We start from the raw sequence: 23,843 nt of genomic DNA on the forward strand, positions 1-23,843 counted from the left end.
GGTTCCCTCTTAAAATCTAACTCATAGAAGAGCATGTGTTTTCATTCTTATTAAATAATAATTGCCTATGTATATGTGTGTACGTTAGCAGGACAGAGGACAAAATCAGGGAGATCTCACTAAAAGGATCGGCAGGGCTTTCTCTGGCACATATATTTTCCAAATTTTTCACATGAATTGTTTTTCCATTAAGCATAAGGTTGCTTTCCTAAGGAGAAAAAAATAATAATTAAAATTAGCTCAAATTTTTAAGTGACCAGACCCAGATTTTTCCCTTCTGCAAGTGAGTGCTGATTTATGATCCATTCATTTGAACTCTGCCTCTCTCTGTCCATCTGTTCTGCCTCAACAAAAACCCCTTTAATCCTCTGTGTTTGCAGAGCAGTTTCTGAGTAACCCCAGCAGGCCAATCCTTCATGCAAACACACCTACTGTACCCAACTGTCCATCAGCCAACAGGGCTCTTGCTCCACCTCTAAGGGAGGAAGCAAGGAGCCACACCATCATGAGGTCACTTGGGATTTTTAGCCACGGTCATTCATTAGCATTGCAGTGTTTTCGGGGGATGAGCCTCGGATCTGCAGCTTGAACAAACACAGATTCCCAGACTCTCCCCTTCTGTTGAGCTACTGCAGAGTGCTGTCAATTTGGACTTCTTGCCCCATGTTGTCTTTTCTTTTGGTGATCAAAAACATGTAGTTTGGCTGGGCACAGTGGCTCCCAATCCTAGCACTTTGGGAGGCCGAGGCGGGTGGATTGCTTGAGCCCAGGAGTTTGAGACCAGCCCGGGCAGCATGGCAAAACCCTGTCTCTATTTTTTAAAAAAGTTAAATTAGGCCAGGCGTGGTGGCTCACGCCTGTAATCCCAGCACTTTGGGAGGCCGAGGCGGGTGGATCATGAGGTCAGGCGTTCGATATCAGCCTGGCCAACATAGTGAAACCCTGTCTCCACTAAAAATATACAAAATTAGCCGGGCGTGGTGGCAGGCGCCTGTAATCCCAGCTACTTAGGAGGCTGAGGCAGGAGAATCGCTTGAACCTGCAAAGGCGGAGGTTGCAGTGAGCCAAGACCGTGCCACAGCCCGGGCGACAGTGCGAGACTCCGTCTCAAAAAAAAAAAAAAATTAAATATCTATAGATACATAGTTTGGGCCTTCATGCTTCATGGTGTGTGTGTTCGTGTGTGTGTGTGTGTGTGTGTGTGTGTGTGTGCATGTAATGAGAGAAAATACAAATAAAACCAGAATGAAAAGGAGAAAAAGCAGCAAGAAGAAAAGAGATTTAAAAAAGCAGATACTGTTATTTACATTCCCATATTTACTGGGAGTTTTCCACCAGCCAGGCCCTAGGCTTGGCTGTCAGTATTTGACTAAAATGTCCCTCTCCAAGGAGCTCTCAAGTTGGTAGGGAGAAAGAGGGAGAGAAAAGAGAGACCAAAGTTAGAAGTGAGGAATCACTGGGCATTCAGTGGTCAGAACTGACTCCCAGAATGAAAAAATTGGTAAGGGTGTGGAAAGGGCTCAAAACACATGATTTCTAACTTCACAGCAACCACTATTCTGAGTCTTCTACGAACATTGTTGCAAAAAAGGGGAAGAACAAGATATGGAGAAGTAACCTAACAGAAGGGTGCTTGTCTTCCTAAGAAAGTAACAGCAGAAAGAAAAAATAGCACATTGATAGCAATTATTACCAATCTCAAAAAAGGGCAGGAACTCTCCCTACAATTGATCTGACAGGAAAGAAAATGCCCTCCTAACAGGCCTCCGGCAGGCACACTTCCCAAGCGCTCCTTGGTTTTTTTGTTGTTGTTGTTTTGTTTTGGTCTCATCTTCCCCAGAGACTCCTAAGATGGAAAAAGGACCAATACACTCCCAGCTTGGGCGATGCTTCACTGTTAATGCCTTAAAATTCTTGGTCAGTTTTGTGTTTTTTTAAACTCAAGATCTAACCACCTGATCTTAATACTTTTTGAACAACCCCACCTCCCACCGCAATTTTCATTTTTCACTGGGTCCCACAAATTATGTAGCTGGTCCAGAAGGGAAGTAAAAACACCCAATAATATCTTCTTATAAAGTGCACAGGAAAACCTGGCCCTGTCCTAAGAACCGAGGCCACAGAACTCTGAACTTTTCCTGTAACACCCCATCTCCAATATCGAGGCTCCAAGATTTTTAAACGCATTTGCAGAAATTCTACAAAGGTAAGAGATTTTTGCAAAAGTTAAGCGGAAAATTCTCTGCCTGCCACATCCTAAATCATTAAAAGTCTTCTAATAAATCTATCCCTTTCAGCTTTCACCACTTCACCCAAGTCGCCTCTCAATCAGAGTTTGTAACGGGGAACAAACTTCCAATTATTAGAGCTGTTTATTTCTGTAGCGATGGACCCCCAAGCCTTTCATAAGCAAACCTATTGAGCCCAAACCATGCCTTTCATGGATGACAGCTTCAGAATAAGAGCAGTTTGTCTACATTGCAGGGAGAAACCAGATGTTTCCCTTGAGTCGAAACAAGCAAATGACAATTCAGTCAAACTGCAGAATAGCCTACCAAAAAAATTTTTTTAAATAAATTCCAGGGCAGTAATATGTGTGGGCCTATTTTTTGACCCTGAACACCTCCAGCTATACTTGTATTTTTCATTGTTCATGCAGGACATTGATTGCTTTTGTAGATCTCTAACAACAATCTCCATGCACTAACCCAGGTTAATGTATTACTCTTTAACTCACACTCTAATCTAACTGTGACAGTGATGAGTTGTAAATTCTGCTTCATGTGTACATTTCCTGGGGTTGACATTAAAACGCCTCTGCAGACCCAGCAGAGTTCAGAGGTTTAAAGTTGAAATTTTCATATTCAAATAGAGTTGTCTGCATTCCCCAAAGCCAAAGAAAAGACTGTTATTTGAAAACAGGCAAAGAGTTGAAAGGATTATTATAAATAATCACTACCACTTCCTGGGGCTTTTGTTTAAATAGTGGGAACTTAAAAAAAAAAAAAAAAAAAGGCTGCAGTTTAAATGTAACAAGTTTATACCCAACAGTGGCTTTTAAAATAAATATATAAATGGTCTTGCCGGTTTATGGTGCCCAGAAATGATGAAGTAGACGAACACCCTTACAGGGGGGAAATAAATACCTTTTGGGAATAACAGCGCAATTTGCAAGTTTGAGTTTTTGGTGTTTTGTTGTTGTTTTTTTTTTAATTAAACAATAGATCAGTTCACCAATGACTTGTACTAAAATGAAATTGAGTACTTTGAAAGGAAAATCTGAACTTTGTGGATCTTAAATAACTTTATATCTGGGCCGGGCACAGTGGCTCAGGCCTGTAATCCCAGCACTTTGGGAGGCTGAGGCAGGCAGATCACCTGTGGTCAGGAGTTCAAGACCAGCCTGACTGACATGGAGAAACACCGTCTCTACTAAAAGTTCAAAATTAGCTGGGCATGGTGGCACATGCCTGTAATCCCAGCTACTCGGGAGGCTGAGGCAGGAGAATCGCTTGAACTCGGAAGGCAGAGGTTGTGGTGAGCCGAGATCGCGCCATCGCACTCTAGCCTGGGCAACAAGAGCGAAACTCCATCTCAAAACAAAAAACAAAAAAAAAACAACAACAACTTTATATCTGTTACCAGGCAGTATGAAAAAGTATTCAGCAAAATCTGTTATAAGTAAGACTCACTTGTACCTGCTGATGCTCTGAATCTCAGACAAGGGAAATTTGGGAAGGGAATTCTTTGCTCACTGAATTGTCTTTGAGGTCCTTAGTGAAGGATCTTTGCAGCAGTTTTGCTGCAGTAACATTGAAAAGTCTATCAATACCATTCTCTTCTTTAAAAAAAAATCATAATGCATATCTCAGTGTTCTCCATGTCTGGACAGAGTTTATACTTTGAAACATAAGTAGTACTTGGGTTTAGGAATATAAAGTTTCAATTTAATTATTAGCTAAACAATTCCCCATTAATGAATGCACCTTCCCTACATTATTATACCTTCTGATTAACCACAATGACATACAACTCCAAAAAAGAAAAAGGTGCATTCTTAGGTCTTGAAATTTAAGTCACATTAATTGCAATCCTAGATAATGGTACAACATGAGTTTTGTGCTACACTGAAAAATTTGTTGTCTCTTGTTACTCAAGAGATCCTTGAGGTTACAGGTGATTCTGTAAATGAGAAAGAGTAAGCAGAGAGCATCACTCAACTATCTATAAAGAAGTGGAAAAGGAAAGCTATCAGGTCGATTTTTTATACTACATATGTAGGAGAAAGCTGAAGATACGCAAAAGAGCATAGATCTTTGGCTTATGACTTATGGTCAGCCTGCCCAGATGTCCCCAGCAGGAAAGAAGCATCAGCAATTGTGTTAATTATGCCTCTGTTTGCACTTCTTTCAAGGCTAATTGTCCACTTGCTTCATTTAGCCGTTGATCAGAAGTTAGTCTGGGAAAGCATTCCTGGTATGAACACCCATGGAATTCATCTTGTGAAAATGCAAATCCCATTTCCCTCACCACCTGTGATAATTAAGGCAACCTCCCACCCCCATTAAACTTTTGGTTTGGGGAAGGCAAGTATAAAGAGAAATAATTCCTTCACTAATTATTCTTTTCCAATCCAACCCAATTCTCTTGAGTAACAAAACTAAGTTTTGCTGGGTCTGCTACATCTCCAAGATCTTCTCCTTTCTGGCTTTATTTCCAGTGCCACTGAATGCTATTAATTTAGGAAGACAGCTCTATAACTAAAACCATAAAAACTTATAAAGGTCTAAGAACTGCTGTTAAGTCTCTGATGTTTAAATGTGAATTTTTCAGTAGGAGGAAAGGGATGCTTGTTTATCCAAAAGCACTACCCCATGTGGTTTTCAACAGTTTGTCCATCTGACAATGAGGAGGCTAGATTGATAGGTTTCTTTGGACTCAGAGATGTGTTTTAAAATGACTCAAATCTTAAAAGCACCCCTATAGCATATGTATTAAGGCTGAACGCTGTAGCAGTTGTTGAGATATTATATGCAAAAGTGCTGAGCTCACCTCCTGGCACATAGTAGGTACCTTGACTTAAAGGCTAAGGTTTTACATGCAAACAAGCCTGGGTTCACATTCCAGCTCTGCCTTTTGCTAGCTCATCATCCAAGACAGGATGCTTTTCCTCTATTTTGTTATAGGGGCCTCAGCCATGAACCTAGCAATGAGTGAGAGAAAGAAATGTTTTCCTTCCCTACATCCACACCCATAAAAGCTACCTTCACAGGGCTATCTAGAAGACTACAGACTAGGCTGGGCACGTTGGCTTATGCCTGTAATCCCAACACTTTGGGAAGCCAAGGCAGGAGGATCGCTTGAGCCCAGGAGTTCGAGACCGGCCTGGGTAACTTCATCTCTATAAAGAATTAAAAAGTTAGCCAGGTATAGTGATATGCAACTATGGTCCCAGTTACTTGGGAGGCTGAGGTGGGAGAATCACTTAAGTCTGGGCAGTAGAGACTGCAGTGAACTGTGACTGTGCCACTGTACTCCAGCCTGGGTGACAGAGTGAAATCCCATTTCAAAAATAAAGAACGAAAAGAAACTACAGATTAAACCTTATCTAGCACCTGGCTAACTGATGGCAGGTAGCCTTTCTTCATTTTTTCTCCTGCTTCCTAATTTGAACAGCAGTTTTTCAAACAGCTCAGTGCCACCTTTTTCCTATAGCATGCCTGTACTGTATATGAATTCTTCAAACGCAGAATCAACCCTTCCATAGCCTCAGGTTCTCACTGGCCTGTGTGGTCTTTTCTGGAGAGGCTCAGGAAACGTAGCCTCATTGGGAACAGCAAGCTGGTGTTGGAACCTGGGGTTCTGTAGCCTGCCACCCCAGCCGTCACAGGCTGCAGCTTTGCATTCGACTTGATGCTCTTTTTGGAGAACTCTTTACCAGGGCATGCCATCTGGGTCCTGGCCTGAGTTCCATGTTCAGGTGGGTCCCGTACTTGGTTTAATGCCCTGCTGTTGCCATCTTGAGATTCTTAATAATTTCTGAATAAGGGTCCCACATGTTCATTTGCATTGGGTCCCACAAATCATGTAGCCAGTCCTGCTCTCTTCCCTCCTCTAAGACTCAAGATGAAGGTCACGTCTTCTGGAAAGACATCACCGGATTCTCTCTGATGGACTCCCATCACCCCTGGCTCATACCTCCATTAATCCACCTACTGACACTTAAGAAATGCCTGCTTCAATACCATCCACACTGGCCTCTCTCCACCATGCCAAGTCCCAAGGCACAGTGCTGAGCTCTTCCCATGCAAGAGCTTCACTTACAGCAACCCTCTAAGGTAGGTGCTATTATTTTCCCTGATGTAGATTCATTTACTGAGAACTTAAAGGATCTACCCAGGTGGAAGCAGGACTCCTGAACCCTGGCAGAGCAAGTTTGGAGCCACTACTTTCAACTCCTGGGAACGATGCTCAGAACCGAGAATGCAGTGGCCAGAAAAGAGACATTCCTTATGAGGATCACCACACTTATTCCACTTTTTGTAAGTATCTGTCTACAGGCATGAACGCCTCACTGGATTATAACTTCCTGGGACCCCAGGCTCTCATGTTCATCTCTGTGATGCAGAAACCTAGCATAGACTTGGTACATGATGAAGTCTCAACTGTGTTTGTGTGTGTGTGTGTGTAGCGTGTATTTTAGAGATGGAGTCTGGCTCTGTCCCCCAGTCTAGAGTACGGTGATGTGATCATGGCTTACTGCAGTGTTCAACTCCTGGCCTCAAGCAATCCTACCTCAGCCTCCCAAAGTGCTGGCATTACAGGCATGAGCCACTGTGCCCAACCAAATATTTCCTAAAATAATGACTAAAAGGTCATTTCCATGTAGATAGCTAATTTGATTATCAAAGTACTTCAAATACATTTTATTAAGCCATGGCAGTTGTTATCAAAAATTAATCCAATTGATGTTGTTCGAGATACACCTTGGCTGGGCACAGTGGCTCACACCTGTAATCCCAGCACTTTGGGAGGGTGAGGCGGGTGCCATCACTTGAGCTCGGGAGTTCAGAAACCAGCCTGGGCAACATGGCGAAATCCCATCTCTATGATTTAAAAAAAAAAAATGACACACCTTGATTGAAATAAAATTATCTAAAACGTTGAAAACTAAAACAAAGCAACAACAATAAAAAAAAAACCTGTCATCCATTTTTCCTCCCAATAATGAGTTCCTATTAATGAGGATTTTAATTCAGCTGTTTAAAATTACTGGCCAGGCGTGGTGGCTCACACCTGTAATCCCAGACCTTTGGGAGGCCGAGGCGGGCGGGTCACTCGAGCCTAGGAGCTCCAGACCAGCCTGGCCAATATGGCGAAACCTCGTCTCTATTAAAAATACAAAAATTAGCCAGGCATGGTGGCGCACACCCGTAATCCCAGCTGTTTGAGTGGCCGAGGCAGGGAGAACTGCTTGAATCCAGGAGGTGGAGGTTGCAGTGAGCTGATATCACGCTACTGCACTCTAGCCTGGGCGACAGAGCAAGACTCCGTCTCAATAAATAAACAAATAAATAAATAAATAAATCTAGTTTTGAGGCCACATCCAACAAATACAAATGCAGGGACAGGATACAAAGTAACTGCCTTGAAACTGGCCTGTCCTCTTCGAAATGTCAAGATCACGAAAGACAAAGAAAACCGAGGAGCTCTGCCAGGCTAGAGACCACGGAGAGAGGACAACTAAATATAACTAACAAACCTGGTCTGTTCCTGAACTAAGAAAAAAATGCTATCAAAGGACATTTTAGGGACAAATAGCAAAATTTTAAAAAGGATTGTAAATTAGATTAATAGCAATATATTGATGGTCAATTTATTTGATTTTGGTAATTGTACATAACTGTGTTATATAAGAGAAAACGTCCTTTAAGGAATTAAGCACTTAAGTATTTAGGCACAAAAGGGAATGTCTGCAACTTGTCTCAAATGACCCCAGATATACCTATATGTATATGGACATGGGGGGAAACAAAGTATTAAAAAGCAACTGTGGCCAGGCGCAGTGGCTCACACCTGTAATCCCAACACTTTGGGAGGCTGAGGTGGGCCAACTGCCTGAGGTCAGGAGTTCAAGACCAGCCTGGCTAACATGGTGAAACCCCGTCTCTACTAAAAATACAAAAATTAGCAGGGCATGGTGGTGCACACCTGTAATCCCAGCTACTCGGGAGGCTCGGGCAGGAGAATCTCCTCAACCCGGGAGGCAAAGGTTGCAGTGAGCCGAGATCGCACCATTGCATTCCAGCCTGCACGAGGGGGTTCAGTGGGGAAGAAAAAAAGCAACTGTGCAGCCTGGGCAACATGGCAACCCCATCTCTAGAAATAAAAAATAGAAATTTAGCAGGGCGTGGTGGTGTGCACCTGTAGTCCCAACTACTCGGAGGCTGAAGTGAGAAGATTGCTTGAGCCTGGAAGGCAGAGGTTGCAGTGAGTCCAGATCCCACCACTGCACTCCAACCCGGGTGACACAGTGAGATCCTGTCTCTAAATAAATAAACAACTGTGGTGAAATGTCACAATTCATGAATCTGGGTTAAGGGCATATTGGAATTCTCCATATAATTCTTGCAAATTTTTTGCTTGTTAGGAATTATTGCAAAAACAAATTTTAAAATTTAACTACAGTAATACAAGTACTGCTATTATTATTCATCATAAAAGAATGTAGCAGGTAGGTAAATATCATGGTCTATAATCTAGTGATCAAGGCATTCTGACTCCTGGCCATTTTCACCCCACAAAATACTGTTGAAAAGAACATTTTAAGACCTCATGTGAGGCCGGGCACAGTGGCTCACACCTGTAATCCCAGTACTCTGGGAGGCTGAGGCAGGTGGATCACCTGAGGTCAGGAGTTCAAGACCAGCCTGGCCAACATGGTGAAACCCCATCTCTACTAAAAATACAAAAAAATTAGCTGGGTGTAGTGGCATGCGCCTGTAATCCCAGCTACTCAGGAGGCTGAGGCAGGAGAATCGCTTAAACCCAGGAGGTGGAGGTTGCAGCGAGCGAAGATCACGACATTGCACTCCAGCTTGGGCAACAAGAGCGAAACTCCGTCTAAAAAAAAAGAAAAAAACTTCATGTGATAGAAAGAAAACAGTCCATCATGAATATACTCATACATACTTATTTCATTTTGCTTTGGAACTTACTAAGTGAAGATGGCGAAGTTTTTGCTCAAGGAAATATTATGAAGGAACTCGACAGGAAAGTCAAAAAAGGCTTCTTTTTCTCCCTCTTCCCTGCAATCTCCCAGTTTAGGTTTGCTACCCTGGCCCTCCCCGCAAAGCGTATCAAATAACTAAACTCGCCTCGATCACTTTCCAAGCTGACAGTTTCTTCAGTGTTTTGCTGGGCTTTCACAACAAACTGCAGCGCTAGGGTCTGGGTTAATATTCAGAACTGTGTTCTGTTTTCCCTAGAGTGGCACTGGCATAACAATGGACACCAGGGGCCACAAAGAGAGACCCACAAAGGAAGACAAGTTTTTAATGCTAGAGCCATCTGCCAATTCTCCTTAGGACCTTTTCAAGAGCTGAGTGAAGTTGAAGCAAGAGCTGGGAAGGGGTGTGCAGTGGAGGGCAGAAAAATCATTCACGGGAAAAGCAATTGCAATATGAAAAGAACCAAAGGAGGGTCGAAGCCCGGATGGATGAATGAATGGAATCCGAAGGCCTCTTCTCTTGAGCTCTAAAGAGATCCACCGCACTCTCTCCGATGGGGCTTTTGTTGGTTGCCAAGCGTTTTAAATGTTATAGTAAGAATATGTTATTAAGGGAGGATTTAATATACACGAACCACACACAAAAAAAGCCCTCGAGAAGGGTCTTCTGACTACTCACGCAGAAAGCCCAAGCCACCTGCCTCTGCAAAGATTACACTGATTCTTTTTCTTTTGGTAGCAACATGTCCTAAATACGGTAGTTTAGCATGAATAAAGCATTTCTTTACCAACTCTAAATTCCCCCTTCTCCCAGAGATGTGCATATGTTTAAGACCACCAACCATGACAATGTATTCAAATACACTAAAACAAAGTATTTTCATACCCTTGGGAAATATAATTAAAATCTGCATTTTTTTTTTAGCCCAAAACATACACCTTTGACATTTTTCCCAAAAGGAAAACTCTACTGAAAACCCCGAAGGAACCATGGATGGACTGCTTCCTTGGAAGCATAAAGCACTTAAACAGCAGTTCAGACCTTGGCTCAGGTGCTAAGTCCCTTGGCATCCAACCGTCTTATCTCTTTCCAAATTCTCAATTTCCTGAAGGCAAGGCATAGCCTTTATTCCCCTCCACCTCTTTAAACAGCATTAATCCCTGAATGGGATCAGTCATCTTAGGGGACAATCGAATAGACTTTCCTTGGCCAGATTAGCAAACTTTAGGTAACATTCTCTCATTTCTGAATGCAACCTTACAGTAAATCTATTGTAGTCAGACACAGACCTCAACAATGGCTGGGTTGTTTTGTGGCTTTTCCACCGTGTGTTTCAGTGGGTTTTTAAGTTCTAGCATTTAAAATGCACATATCTTGCAAGGGGGGGGTCAGTGATTAAAGCTTTTTCATATCCCTGGGAAATATTATTAAAATTTCAATTTCAATTTTTTTTTTTTTTTTGAGATGGAGTTTCCCTCTTGTCACCCAGGCTGGAGTGCAATGGCATGATCTTGGCTCACTGCAGCCTCCGCCTCCCAGGTTCAAGTGAGTCTCCTGCCTCAGCCTCCGGAGTAGCTGGGATTACAGATGAATGCAACCATGTCCAGCTAATTTTTGTATTTGTAGTAGAGACAGGGTTTCCACCATGTTGGCCAGGCTGGTCTTTTTTTTTTTTTTTTTTTTTTGAGATAGAGTCTCGCTCTGTCGCCCAGGCTGGAGTGCAGTGGCGCCGTCTATGCTCACTGCAACCTCCGCCTCCCAGGTTCACGCCATTCTCCTGCATCAGCCTCCCAAGTAGCTGGGACTACAGGCGCCCGCCACCATGCCCGGCTAATTTTTTTTGTATTTTTAGTAGAGACAGGGTTTCACCATGTTAGCCAGGATGGTCTCGATCTCCGGACCTTGTGATCAGCCCGCCTCGGCCTCCCAAAGTGCTGGGATTACAGGCGTGAGCCACTGTACTGGGCCAAAATTTCAATTTTTTGTTTTTGAGCCCAATACATATAACTCTGACATACACAACTGGTCATTTATTTTTGGATCAGACTCCATGCTCTGCAGGCCTCAATTTCCAGGATTTATAAAATGCCTTCAAAGAAATCTTCATGGATGCAGTTATTTATCTAAATCGGTTGCCTTTCTACAAACTAAAGTAGCAACAGTTTAATCACTGCCAAAAGAGTATCTTTGAAAACAGTTTGCAGCCTCTCATTTGAACAGCAGAGGCGCCCTACTTCCCTCTTCAGCCAGGTGGCAGAACGGGAAAGGGATTAGCCAGCTGGGATGCCAGCACACAAAATGTAATTCCAGGTTTATGACACATAAGTTATTTGACAAGACCAACACCAAGAGGCCTGTGGATGCTGCCAGGGCCTGGTGGGACCCCGTCAACCTGTCATCCAGGGCAGATGGAGGCCTCCCTGGTGCTGGAGTAACCAAGCGACTGTTCCGCCACGTGGCATTCCCACACCCGCAGCCCGGGCCTTGAACTCTTCTCCCCTGACTGTCAGCGGCCCGTGATTGAGCTGCAACCCTGTGGCCCAGGAGCCAGAAGGCTGACCTCGTGCTGTGAGCCGGCTGTAGACCTGGGAGTTGACTTCCTTGTCCCGCACGTAGCATCGGATCTCCTCCACCGCCTCACGGATGACAGTGACGGCCAGCACGAAGCCCTGCAGAGACAGACGACAGTGAGTCTTGCTACAGGCAGTGAGCCCTGCTGCAGCCAACCGTCCCCTCCTGGTGCCAGGGGCAGAAAAGGCGAGAGGTCACTTGGGAGGGCAGGGGGGCAGGACCTGTGAGTTATTCCAAATGCACACGCCGCTGCAAGCCCCCTCTCTGAATCTGTCTTAGGGAACACGCACTCCCAAACACAACCTGGAGAAACACTACCCTAGAGAAACACTCACTGCCACACACGCACAAGCACGTCCACATTCACCACCTCAGGGTGAGGGTGACACACACAGGAATACTTAAACTGTCCCTCCACAAGCAAGCGATGGTGACCGCTAATACTGTCTCTCACCCACCATGTGCTGGGCAGCGTTGGAAGTGCACTTCATCCTCATAACAACCCTGAGATATGCTCCTATAAGTGAGATCCCCATGCAGATGAGGAAACTGAGGCACAGAGAGGCTGAGTAATCTTGCCCAAAGACATAAAGCTACTGAGTGATAAATGGGAACTGCAATGTAGGAAATCTTAATCTTTACTGCCACTGTATCTAGAGAAACTTAGGTGGATGGAGCCAGTAAGAGGGACCACCAGGCAACAGTTAAACAGAATAAGATACATCCATTGCATTCACAAAGCCAAGTGGAAAAAATCCATCTTTCAGGACATACACTGCAACCCCATTCATATAAATAGCAACAAAGATTCTATACAATTAAATGTTTTCCAATTTCCTTAACTACAGGTTAGATTTCTCTGCCGGGAAGGAGACTAGAATTAGGATAGGGAGGGACTGAAAGGAGCTTCAGCCTATCTGTAACGTCTTCAGTTTTTTGTTTTGTTTGTTTGTTGGAGTCTCACTCTGTCACCAGGCTGGAGTGCAGTGGCTCGATCTCGGCTCACTGCATCCTCCACCTCCCGGGTTCAAGCGATTCTCCTGTCTCAGCCTCTCGAGTAGCTGGGGCTACAGGCACGCACCACCACGCCCAGCTAATTTTTGTCTTTTTAGTAGAGACGGGGTTTCACCATATTGGCCAGGATGGTCTCTATCTCTTGACCTCGTGATCCGCCCACCTCAGCCTCCCAAAGTGCTGGGATTACAGGGCTTTTTTGTTTGTTTTGAGATAGGGTCTCGCTCTGTCACCCAGGCAGAAGTGCAGTAGCATGACCTTGGCTCACTGCAATCTCCACCTCCCGGGCTCAAGAGATCCTCCTGCCTCAGCCTCCGGAGTAGCTGGGACCACAGGTGTGTGCGCCACCATGCCTGGCTAATTTTTGTATTTTTGGTAGAGATGGTTTGTTGTTGTTGTTGTTGTCGTTGTTACAGAGTCTCACTCTGTTACCCAGGATGGAGTGCAGTGGCACCATCTCGGCTCACTGCAACCTCCGCCTCCCGGGCTCAAGCGATTCTCTTGCCTCAGCCTCCCCAGTAGCTGGTATTACATGCCCACCTAATTTTTGTATTTTTACTAGAGACAGGGTTTCACCATGTTGGCCAGGCTGGTCTTGAACTCCTGACCTCAGGTGATCCACCCGCCTCGGCCTCCCAAAGTGCTGGGATTACAGGCGTGAGCCACCATGCCCAGCAGAGATGGGTTTTTGCCATGTTGCCCAGGCTGGTCCTGAACTCCTGAGCTCACGCAATTCACCCACCTCAGCCTCCCAAAATGCTGGGATTACAGGCATGGGCCACCGCGCCCAGCTGTTTTAAGTTTTTATAAGGAAACTCTATTAAAGTATTAATTGCATAAGTAGAAACTAATAAAAATTTTAAACTTCCCCAACTTTCCTCTGAGTTGGGAACCCCAACTCATAATATCTGGTTGGGTGGAGGGAGTCACCCATAGCAGAATCTACTTCCAATCTAGATTTTTTTCCTCTTGTAATCAATAAAGCCAAAATCATTCATTCATTTTACTTATGTGTTTACAGTCATTCGTTTTCCTTGTCATTCCTCCCCCCATCCCCTTTTAAAGCTTGCCAGGACAGTTATTTTTTAAATACAGTCAGCATAACCACCCAAGGGTTAGCAGTTGTGGTTCTTGGAGAATTTCACTTTCATACTGTTTACCCTGTGAAATATATTAACTTCGATTCAAAGGACTTTAAATCTCTTATGTAAATCTATCCAGAGATGTGCTGCTTTGTGAAACTCCTCCCAACGCCCATACATCTTTACAATCAAAGGATTACTCCTGTTTCCAATCAGATGTAAAGTACACACTGCAGCCAAAAGAAACTGGTACATTTCAGAATCAAAGCATAACCAGACCACATAGGGAGTGAGAGAAAACCTGTTCTGTGAGGAGCACGTACCCGGTGTGCAGGGCTGCCCCCTCCACTGTGCTGCTATTTTGTTGTTCTGTGCCAAAACCCAAGTTTTTGTTGTTTGTTTTTTCGAATGTTCCAGTTTCTATTTCTCTCTGCGTGGGCCTGGCTAAATCCCATTGATGTTCATGGAAAGTGTGTGCTCATACAAAGACAGGAGCCGCTCACTAACCTCCCTGCTGCAAATAAATACCACCTCCTAAATTATCATGTCTCCCTCCACATATACACACACAGTTCTCATTAATCCTAGGGGCCACGCCATGCCTTAGTATTTTTGCTAGAGACAGGGTTTCACCGTGTTGGCCAGGCTGGTGAAATTGCCTTACAAAGAGATGCAAATGTAGTCCAGGAATAAATTCCAACAATCCAATTTAGGAGGTCCTTAATATCCATTCACAGATATTTAGAAAGAAGCTTTAATGGGCAGGGGAAGGGGGGCTGTTGAAGGAGGCAGCTGTTGGAGCTGGTGAAGAATCATAGGCAGTGACAACTCACAGACAAGCAACTCTGAAAGTGCAAGCCTCTTTTGCCAAGTTGTACCTCAAAAATAAATTCACTAAAGCAAAGCTAATCTATGGGAGATAGAAATCAGAAAAGCAGTTGCCTGGGGTGGTGGGGGCGGGTGGGGTGATAGGAACAGGCACTGGGGAACTTCCTGGGGTGATGGAAATGTTCCATATCTTGATTGAGGTGGTATTTATGTGGAGGCTGACAAATGTCAAAACTCAATGAACTGAAAACTGAAGATCTGTGTATTTTATGGTATATAGATTATATCTCAATAACAAAAATACCCTACATTTATTTGGTCATCATATAATGTTACAGATTATTTCTGCTCTCCTGAGTTACTTCTCCCCTAACATATTAGTACCAAGAAAAAATTATTAAAAGCTAAAACATGGCTGGGTGTGGTGGCTCACACCTATAATCCCAGCATTTGGGGAGGCTGAGGCGGGAAGATCGCTTGAGCCCAGGAGTTCGAGACCAGCCTGGGCAACATAGGGAGACCCCATCTTTACAAAAACTACAAAAAGAATCAGCTGGTTTCTACAAAAGAAAACAGAAACCTGAGACTGAAAAGAAAAATAGCCGGGCGTGGTGGCTCGTGCTATGGTCCCAGTTACTCAGGAGGCTGAGGCAGGAGGATTGTCTGAGCCCAGGAGGCAGACATTGTTGCAGCGAGCAGAGATTGAGCCACTTACACTCCAGCCTGGGCGACAGAATGAGACTCTGTCTCAGGGGCAAAAAATTTAAAACTTAATCTGAACAATGAAAAACGTGTCATTAGTGGCAGAATTTAAAAATTAAAATCAGAATGTTTCCTGAGAATTCTATACAGCCACATGAAGCATTTTTACTTGCAGTAATTCATTTAAACCTCCCAACAAACCAAGGCAGTAGAAAGGATCATTCCTTTTTACAGATGACAAAACTGAGGCTCAGAAAAGTAGCCTTGGTTCAAATTACACGACTTCTCAGAGTGCAATTAAGAGCTAAACCCGGTCAGCTGTCGTGGCTCACACCTGTAATCCCAGTACTTCGGGAGGCTGAGGTGGGCGGATCACCTGAGGTCAGGAGTTCGAGATCAGCCTAGCCAACATGGTGAAACCCCCATCCCTATTAAAAATACAAAAATTAGCTGGTTGTGGTGGCCACCTGTAATCCCAGCTACTCGGGAGGCTGAGGCAGGAGAATCGCTTGAACCTGAAAGGCGGAAGTTACAGTGAGCTGAGATCTCACCACTGCACTCCAGCCTGGGTGACAGAGCAAGACTGTCTCAAAAAAAAAAAAAAAGAGCTAAACCCAAACCACTTGGCTCCACAGCCCTCATTCAGAACTGCTGCACTTAAGAGCTGGGTTTGAAATGAGGCAACTTTCAGAGTGGCTAGAAGACGTTTCAAAATGTCTTCTAGCCAAGAACTGAAAATTGACTCTCTACATAAAAATCTATTAAGGAAATCAGCAATGGTCACCTAGAAGTAGATGCTGTCTAATTTTTCACCCCAAACCCTTTTTTCTGTAGTTCTTGGAAAGAGAGGCAAAAATACAAGACAAATATCCCCCAACTTAGCCATCACAGGAAAAGCTGACTAAAAAGGGTCTACAACGTGGAGACCGACTGCCGGAGGTGCCAAAACCTAGAAACAAGCTATTAACCTGCCTGGCTTCTATCCTAAGCTATAGTCAAAGGGAAAACAGAACAGTCAGGAGACAGCAGAGGTGGGGGTAGGGGCAGAGAAGGCCTCAGTGGAAATAAATTTTTAAAAAATCATAATTGCCAAGTGTGGTGGCTCATTCCCGTAATCCCAGCACTTTGGGAGGCCAGAGCAGGCAGATCACGAGGTCAGGAGTTCGAGACCAGCCTGGCCAACATGGTGAAACCCCGTATCCACTAAAGATACAAAACTTAGCCGGGCATGGTGGCGCATGCCTGTAATCTCAGCTACTTGGGGGGCTGAGGCAGGAGAATCACTTGAACCCGGGAGGTGGAGGCTGCAGTGAGCTGAGATCACGCCATTGCACTCCAGCCTGGGTGACAGAGAAAGACTCCGTCTCAAAAAAAAAAAAAAAGAAAAGAAAGAAAGAAAAGGAAAAATGTATGCCAAACATGGCTAAGGTCTCCTCCTAACATGCATACCAATGATAGTGTAAATGAGGCTGCAGGGCTGCTCATGCCTGTACCCCCAGGAGCCGCTCACATGTGGAATTCTACGGCAGCCGGGGCAATGGATAAGGGGAGGCGGCAGAGACCAGACTGCACATCACGCTTGAGATATAAAAGGCAGGGAGACGGAGAGACACATGGCTGCCTTCGAGGACACCTTGGGATCCCAAATCTATAAAACATGCATCTGCAGAATATATATGGCTTAATGTAAGGTAAGTTATAGTATACATAAAATACATGCATAAGTAAGAAGGCACTGGAAGGAAACACACCAGAATCATAAATGGGATATTTTAGGGTAGTAGCTACACAGGTGATTTTCATCACCCTATGTGTGTGGGGGGGGGGTTTGTTTGTTTGGTTGTTTTGGTACTTTAACTATTTCTCCAATATCATGCGATCTTTTCTATTTGAAAAAAGAACAGTGAACAGGAGCAGCTTTGGAGGGGTGGGGGCCAGAAAGAATGGCAGGATCTGGCTTTTAAGATAATTCAAAAGATGTGGCTTGAGTTGAGCGCTCACACCTGTAATCCCAGCACTTTGGGAGGCCAAGGTGGGCGGATCACATGAGGCCAGGAGTTCGAGACCAGCCTGGCCAACATGGTGAAACCCCCATCTCTAAAACTACAAAAGTTAGCCAGGTGTGGTGGCCCACATCTGTAATCCCAGCTACTGGGGACGTGGAGGCAGGAGAATCACTTGAGCCTGGGAAGCGGAGGTTGCAGTGAGCCGAGATCGCACCACTGCATTCCAGCCTGGGCAACAGAGCAAGACTCCATCTCAAAAACAAAAACAAAAAAAAAAAAAGAGGCCGGGCGCAGTAGCTCATGCCTGTAATCCCAGCACTTTGGGAGGCCGAGGCAGGTGGATCACGAGGTCAGGAGTTCGAGACCAGCCTGACCAACATGATGAAACCCCATCTCTACTAAAAACACAAAAATTAGCTGGGCGTGGTGGTGCGCGCCTGTAGTCCCAGCTACTCAAGAGGCTGCGGCAGGAGAATCGCTTGAACCCGGGAGGTGGAGGATGCAGCGAGCCGAGATCGAGCCACTGCATTCCAGCCTGGGCGACAGAGTGAGACTCTGTCTCAAAAAAAAAAAAGAGAGAGAGATGTGGCTTGAGAGATGGGGTCTGGAGCATTCCTTGCTGGGGGCCAGGGAGGGGCCTCCTGAGCCCAGAAGCACAGGGGTGAGGTAATATGAAAGTCCCTCACCTTCAACAAGAGCAGAGAGGACAAGGGACAGCCTGAACATACAGACCACGAGGAAAAGGGATGGGTCCAATTCACATACTGCTTTAAATTGTTATTAATGAGTTGTTGATGTTTAAAAATCAAGAGAAAAAATACTAAAAATTTTAAAAAATGATTAAAAACTATGTGTATCTTATTTTTTTCCTAAAAAGAAGAAACATGGGCCAGGCGCAGTGGCTCACACCTGTAATCCCAGCACTTTGGGAGGCCGAGGGCGGATCAAGAGGTCAAGAGATCAAGACCATCCTGGCCAACATGGTGAAACCCCGTCTCTACTAAAAATACAAAAATTAGCTGGGCGTGGTGGCACGCACCTGTAGTCCCAGCTACTTGGGAGGCTGAGGCCGGAGAATCGCTTGAACCCAGGAGGCAGAGGTTGCAGTGAGCCAAGATCGCACCACTGCACTCCAGCCTGGCAACAGATCAAGACTCTGTCTCAAAAAAAAAAAGGGAAGAAGAAACGGGCTGGGCACAGTGGCTCACGCCTATAATCCCAATACTTTGGGAGGCCAAGGCGAGAGGATCACTTAAGGTCAGGAGTTCGAGACCAGCCTGGCCAAAAATGGTGAAACCCCCATCTCTACTAAAAATACAAAAATTAACTGGGCGTGATGGCACACACCTGTAATCCCAGTTACTCAGGAGACTGAGGCAGGAGAATTACTTGAACCCGAGAGGCAGAGGTTGCGGTTAGCCCAGATCATGCCACTGCACTCCAGCCTGGGTGACAGTGAGTGAGACTCTTAATGAATCAATCAATAAAAAGAAAGGTGTAAGAATTTTTATTCATTGTACTTTGTTCATAAGCAACTCTGGAGGGAAGGACAAGAAATGAAAGTATTTGGGAGGCAAAACTGGATGGAAGTAGATTCTTCAAAAGGAACATTTGTATATTTCTTGAGTCACGTGAATGTACTACCTTTCAAATAACTACACTTTAAAAAGATAACCAATAAAAGGCAGTATGATAAATGTTATTTTATATACATTGTAGACCAACTTTGTTAAAGTAACTTATGGTTTGATTTTTATGTAAGTATATAGTAAACAGTTATGGAATTAAAAAACTAAAATGAAGTTAGAGTATTTCACATAAAACTATAGAGTTTGTAACTCTTGGGTCTGGCAACTCCTGGTCCCTGTTTGTACCTGACTGGGCAGAGTAGCCGACAGGAGCTTCTCATTCTCCCAGGGCTTTACTGCATCAGCCCAGCTCTAGGGCATCTCAGTTTATAAGGTAAAGCCCAACAGTTTCCTAGGCCTAGCGCAGTGGCTCACACCTGTCATCCCAGCTTTGGGAGGTCAAGGTGGACGGATCACTTGAGGTCAGGAGTTTGATAGCAGCGTGGCCACCATGGTGAAACCTCGTCTCTACTAAAAATACAAAAATTAGCCGGGTGTGGTAGTGGCTGCCTGTAATCCCAGTTACTCAGGAGGCTGAGGCATGAGAATCGTTTGAACCCGGGAGGTGATGGCTACAGTGAGCCGATATCACGCCATTGCACTCCAATCTAGGCGACACAGCGAGACTCTGTCTCACAAAAAACAAAAACAAAAACCGTTTCCTGATGATCACAATATCAGTGCTTAAAGGCGCAGGCACCACCTGGCAGTTGGTTAAGCATGCCACCTGATACAGGCAGGAATGTCTGTTATCAGAGGGGGAGGGATGCTTGGATAAAGGGCCTCTCTAGCTCTCAGGATGCTACTTCACCCCAAAATGACTCAGAGCAGAAAAGAACTATTCTCGTCATTCCAGAAGCACCTGCATTGTTTGTGTGGAAGAAATGACCTCCCTTCCTCTTCTCAGGGCAAGAGCTGCTGGTATCACTTGTCTGATAACATGGCACGTACGGCGTATGCACACCCACTCCCTGGTCCCTGAGCATCTGGCTTCCTCCACTCCAAAAGCACGTCTACACCAAATCCTTATCATCCCTCACCTACTGCCAACAGCAAAAAGGTTTATTGTTTTTGTTTCTTTAAGGAGAGCCTAAATCTTTATGTTTACAACTTTCTCTTAGTCAAAAAAATTTAATAAGTTGGGCGTGTCGGCTCATATCTGTAATCCTAGCACCTTGGAAGGCCAAGGTAGGTGGATTCCTGAGCCCAGGAGTTGGAGATGAGTATGTGTCACATAATGAGATCCCGTCTCTACATAAAACTTTAAAATTAGCCAAGAGCATCGTTCTTCACAGAATTAGAAAAAACAATTCTTGGGCCAGGCGCAGTGGCTCATGCTTGTAATCCCAGCACTTTGGGAGGCCAAGGTGGGTGGATCACCAGGTCAGGAGATCAAGACCATCCTGGCTAACACAGGTGAAACCCCGTCTCTACTAAAAATACAAAAAAAATTAGCCAGGCGTGGTGGCAGGTGCCTGTAGTCCCAGCTACTCGGGAGGCTGAGGCAGGAGAATGGCATGAACCTGGGAGGCGGAGCTTACAGTGAGCCAAGATCACACCACTACACTCCAGCCTGGGTGACAGAGCAAGACTCCATCTCAAAAAAAAAAAACAAAACAAAAAGAAAAAAGAAAAAACAATTCTAAAATTCATATGGAGCCAAAAAAGAGCCTGCATAGTGAAAGCAAGACTAAGCAAAAAGAACAAATCTGGAGGTATCACACTACCTGATTTCAAACTATACTATAAGGCCATAGTCACCAAAACAGCATGGTACTGGTATAAAAATAGGCACATAGATCAATGGAACAGAATAGAGAACCCAGAAATAAACCCAAATACTTACAGCCGACTGCTCTTCAACAAAACAAACAAAAACGTAAAGTGGGGGAAAGGACACCCTTTTCAACAAATGGTGCTGGGATAACTGGCTAGCCACATGTAGGAGAATGAAACTGGATCCTCATCTCTCATCTTATACAAAAAATCAACTCAAGATGGATTAAGGACTTAAATCTAAGTCCTGAAACTATAAAAATTCTAGAAGATAACATTGGAAAAACCCTTCTAGACATTGGCTTAGGCAAGGATTCATGACCAAGAACCCAAAAGCAAATGCAATAAAAACAAAGATAAATAGTTGGGACTTAACTAAACTAAAGAGCTTTTACACGGCAAGAGGAACAGTCAGCAGAGTAAACAGACAACCCACAGAGTGGGAGAAAATCTTCACAATCTATACATCTGATAAAGGACTAACATCCAGAATCTACAAAGAACTCAAACAAATCAGTAAGAAAAAAACAAACAATCCCATCAATAAGTGGACTAAGGACATGAATAGACAATTTTCAAAAGAAGATACACAAATGGCCAACAAACATATGAAAAAATGATCAACATCACTAATGATCAGGGAAATGCACATCGAAACCACAATGCGATACCACCTTACTCCTGCAAGAATGGCCATAATCTAAAAATCAAAAAACAGTAGATGTTGGCGTGTATGCAGTGAACAGGGAACACTTCTACACTGCTGGTGGGAATGTAAATACAACCACTATGGAAAACAGTGTGGAGATTCCTTAAAGAACTAAAAGAAGAACTACCATTGATCCACCAATCCCACTACTGGTTCTACCCAGAGGAAAAGAAGTCATTATACGAAAAAGATACTTGCACACACATTTATAGTGGCACAATTCACAATTGCAAAATCGTGGAACCAACCCCAGTAGCTGGGATTACAGACGCCCGCCACTATGCCCAGCTAATTTTTTGTATTTTTAGTAGAGATTGATGCCCATCAATCGACGAGTGGATAAATAAACTGTGGTATATATATTCAATGGACTACTCCTCACCCATAAAAAGGAATGAATTAACAGCATTTGCAGTGACCTGGATGAGACTGGAGACTATTATTCTAAGTGAGGTAACTCAGGAATGGAAAACCAAACATCATATGTTTTCACTAATATGTGGGAGCTAAGCTATGAGGACACAAAGGCATAAGAATGATGCAATGGACTTTGGGGACTTGGGGGAAAGAGTGGGGAGGGAGGCAAGGGATAAAACACAACAAATAGGGTGCAGTGTATACTGCTCGGGTGATGAGTGTGCCAAAATCTCACAAATCACCACTAAAGAACTTACTCATGTAACAACATACCACCTGTACCCCAATAACCTATAGGAAAAAAAAGAATTAAAAAAAAAATTATCCAGGCATGGTGGCATGTGCCTGTAGTCCCAGCCACACAGGGGGCTGAGGCAGGAGGATTCCTTTAGCATAGGAATTCAAGGCTGCAGTGAGCTATGATTGCACACTGCACTACAGCCTGGGCAACAGCAAATTCTTTTTTTTTTTTTTTTTTTTTTTGAGACGGAGTCTCGCTCTGTTGACCAGGCTGGAGTACAGTGGCGCTCACTGCCACCTCCGCCTCCCGGATTCAAGTGATTCTCCTGCCTCAGCCTCCTGAGTAGCTGGGACTACAGGTGCATGCCACCAAGCCCAGCTAATTTTTATATTTTTAATAGAGACGGGGTTTCACCATGTTGGCCAGGATGGTCTTGATCTCTTGACCTCTTGATCCGCCCATCTCAGCCTCTCAAAATGCTGGAATTACAGGTGTGAGCCACCGCGCCCGGCCTAAAAGCAAATTCTTTAATTAAAAATAAAAATAGAGCCAGATGCGGTGTCTCACGCCTATAATCCCAGCACTTTGGGAGGCCGAGGTGGGTGGATCGCCTGAGATCAGTCGTTTGAGACCAGCCTGGCCAACAGAGTGAAACCCATCTCTACTAAAAATACAAAAAATTAGCTGGGCACAGTGGCGGGCACCTGTAATCCCAGCTACTCGGGAGGCTGAGGCAGAAGAATCGCTTGAACCCAGGAGGCAGAGGTTGTGGTGAGCTGAAATTGCGCCACTACACTCCAACCTGGGCAATAAGAGCAAAACTCCATCTCAAAAATAAATAAATAAATAAAAATAAAAATGTTAATGAGATTTATGAACAGAGAATCCAAGTGTTCCCCCCCGGGTCCCACTTGTTGAGAATATAAACAGCAACTGCATTTCATAATACCTCAGTTTGGAGAAAAAAGGGTATCCATTCTGCCCTCTCCATAGCTCAGTTACATTGGACCTCTTTCTGTTTCTCAAATGCTCTAAGCACATGCCTGCTGCAGGGCCTTTGCATCACTGCCCCCTGGAATAGTCTCCTTCCCATCACTCCTCAGGAGGCCTTTCACAGCCACACAGGCTAAGGCTGCCCCTTCACATCTCCTACCCTTCACCTTCATTCATGTAAAAAATACTAAATGTATCTGGGATACCCCATCTGTCCTACGACCTTATTCTGTTACCTTCAGAGCACTTTTCACAATTTGTAACAATTTCATTTACTGGTTTATTGTCTATCCCCTCTGAATGTCAGCCCCACAGGGCAGAAATATTTGTCTACTCTGTTCATTGCTGCACCCCCAGAACCCAGCACAGGGCCTGGCACACAGCAGGTGCTCAACCACCATCTGCCAAATCAATGGAGAAAGAAAAGGAGGCGAGGGAAGGAACAGAGGGGCTACTCGGTTCTGCTACACATCACATGCACAAAAGCATAGATTCTGCTACTTTTCCAACCCCTCACACTCAAATACTCTACATTGGGTAAAAAGAAAATGTGATCCCAGGAAACAATTCAAATACAAGGTGAGCATCCCTGATGCAGAATGCTTGGAAGCCAAAGTGTTTGAGATTGCAGATGTTTTCAGATTGG

At 44.4% G+C, this 23,843-nt stretch overlaps 1 protein-coding gene across 1 annotated transcript in view; it reads right to left on the reverse strand.

Annotated features, from left to right (window-relative positions):
* Positions 1-23,843, reverse strand: part of ATP9A (ATPase phospholipid transporting 9A (putative)) — a 172,545-nt gene that overhangs the window by 104,292 nt on the left and 44,410 nt on the right. Inside the window, exon 4 of the mRNA XM_034947069.3 lies at positions 11,791-11,899. Coding sequence (XP_034802960.1) covers positions 11,791-11,899 — 109 coding nt within the window. The remainder of the gene's footprint in view (positions 1-11,790; positions 11,900-23,843) is intronic.

Source organism: Pan paniscus, chromosome 21 (genome assembly GCF_029289425.2).
Source record: "Pan paniscus chromosome 21, NHGRI_mPanPan1-v2.0_pri, whole genome shotgun sequence".
Taxonomy (NCBI): domain Eukaryota; kingdom Metazoa; phylum Chordata; class Mammalia; order Primates; family Hominidae; genus Pan; species Pan paniscus.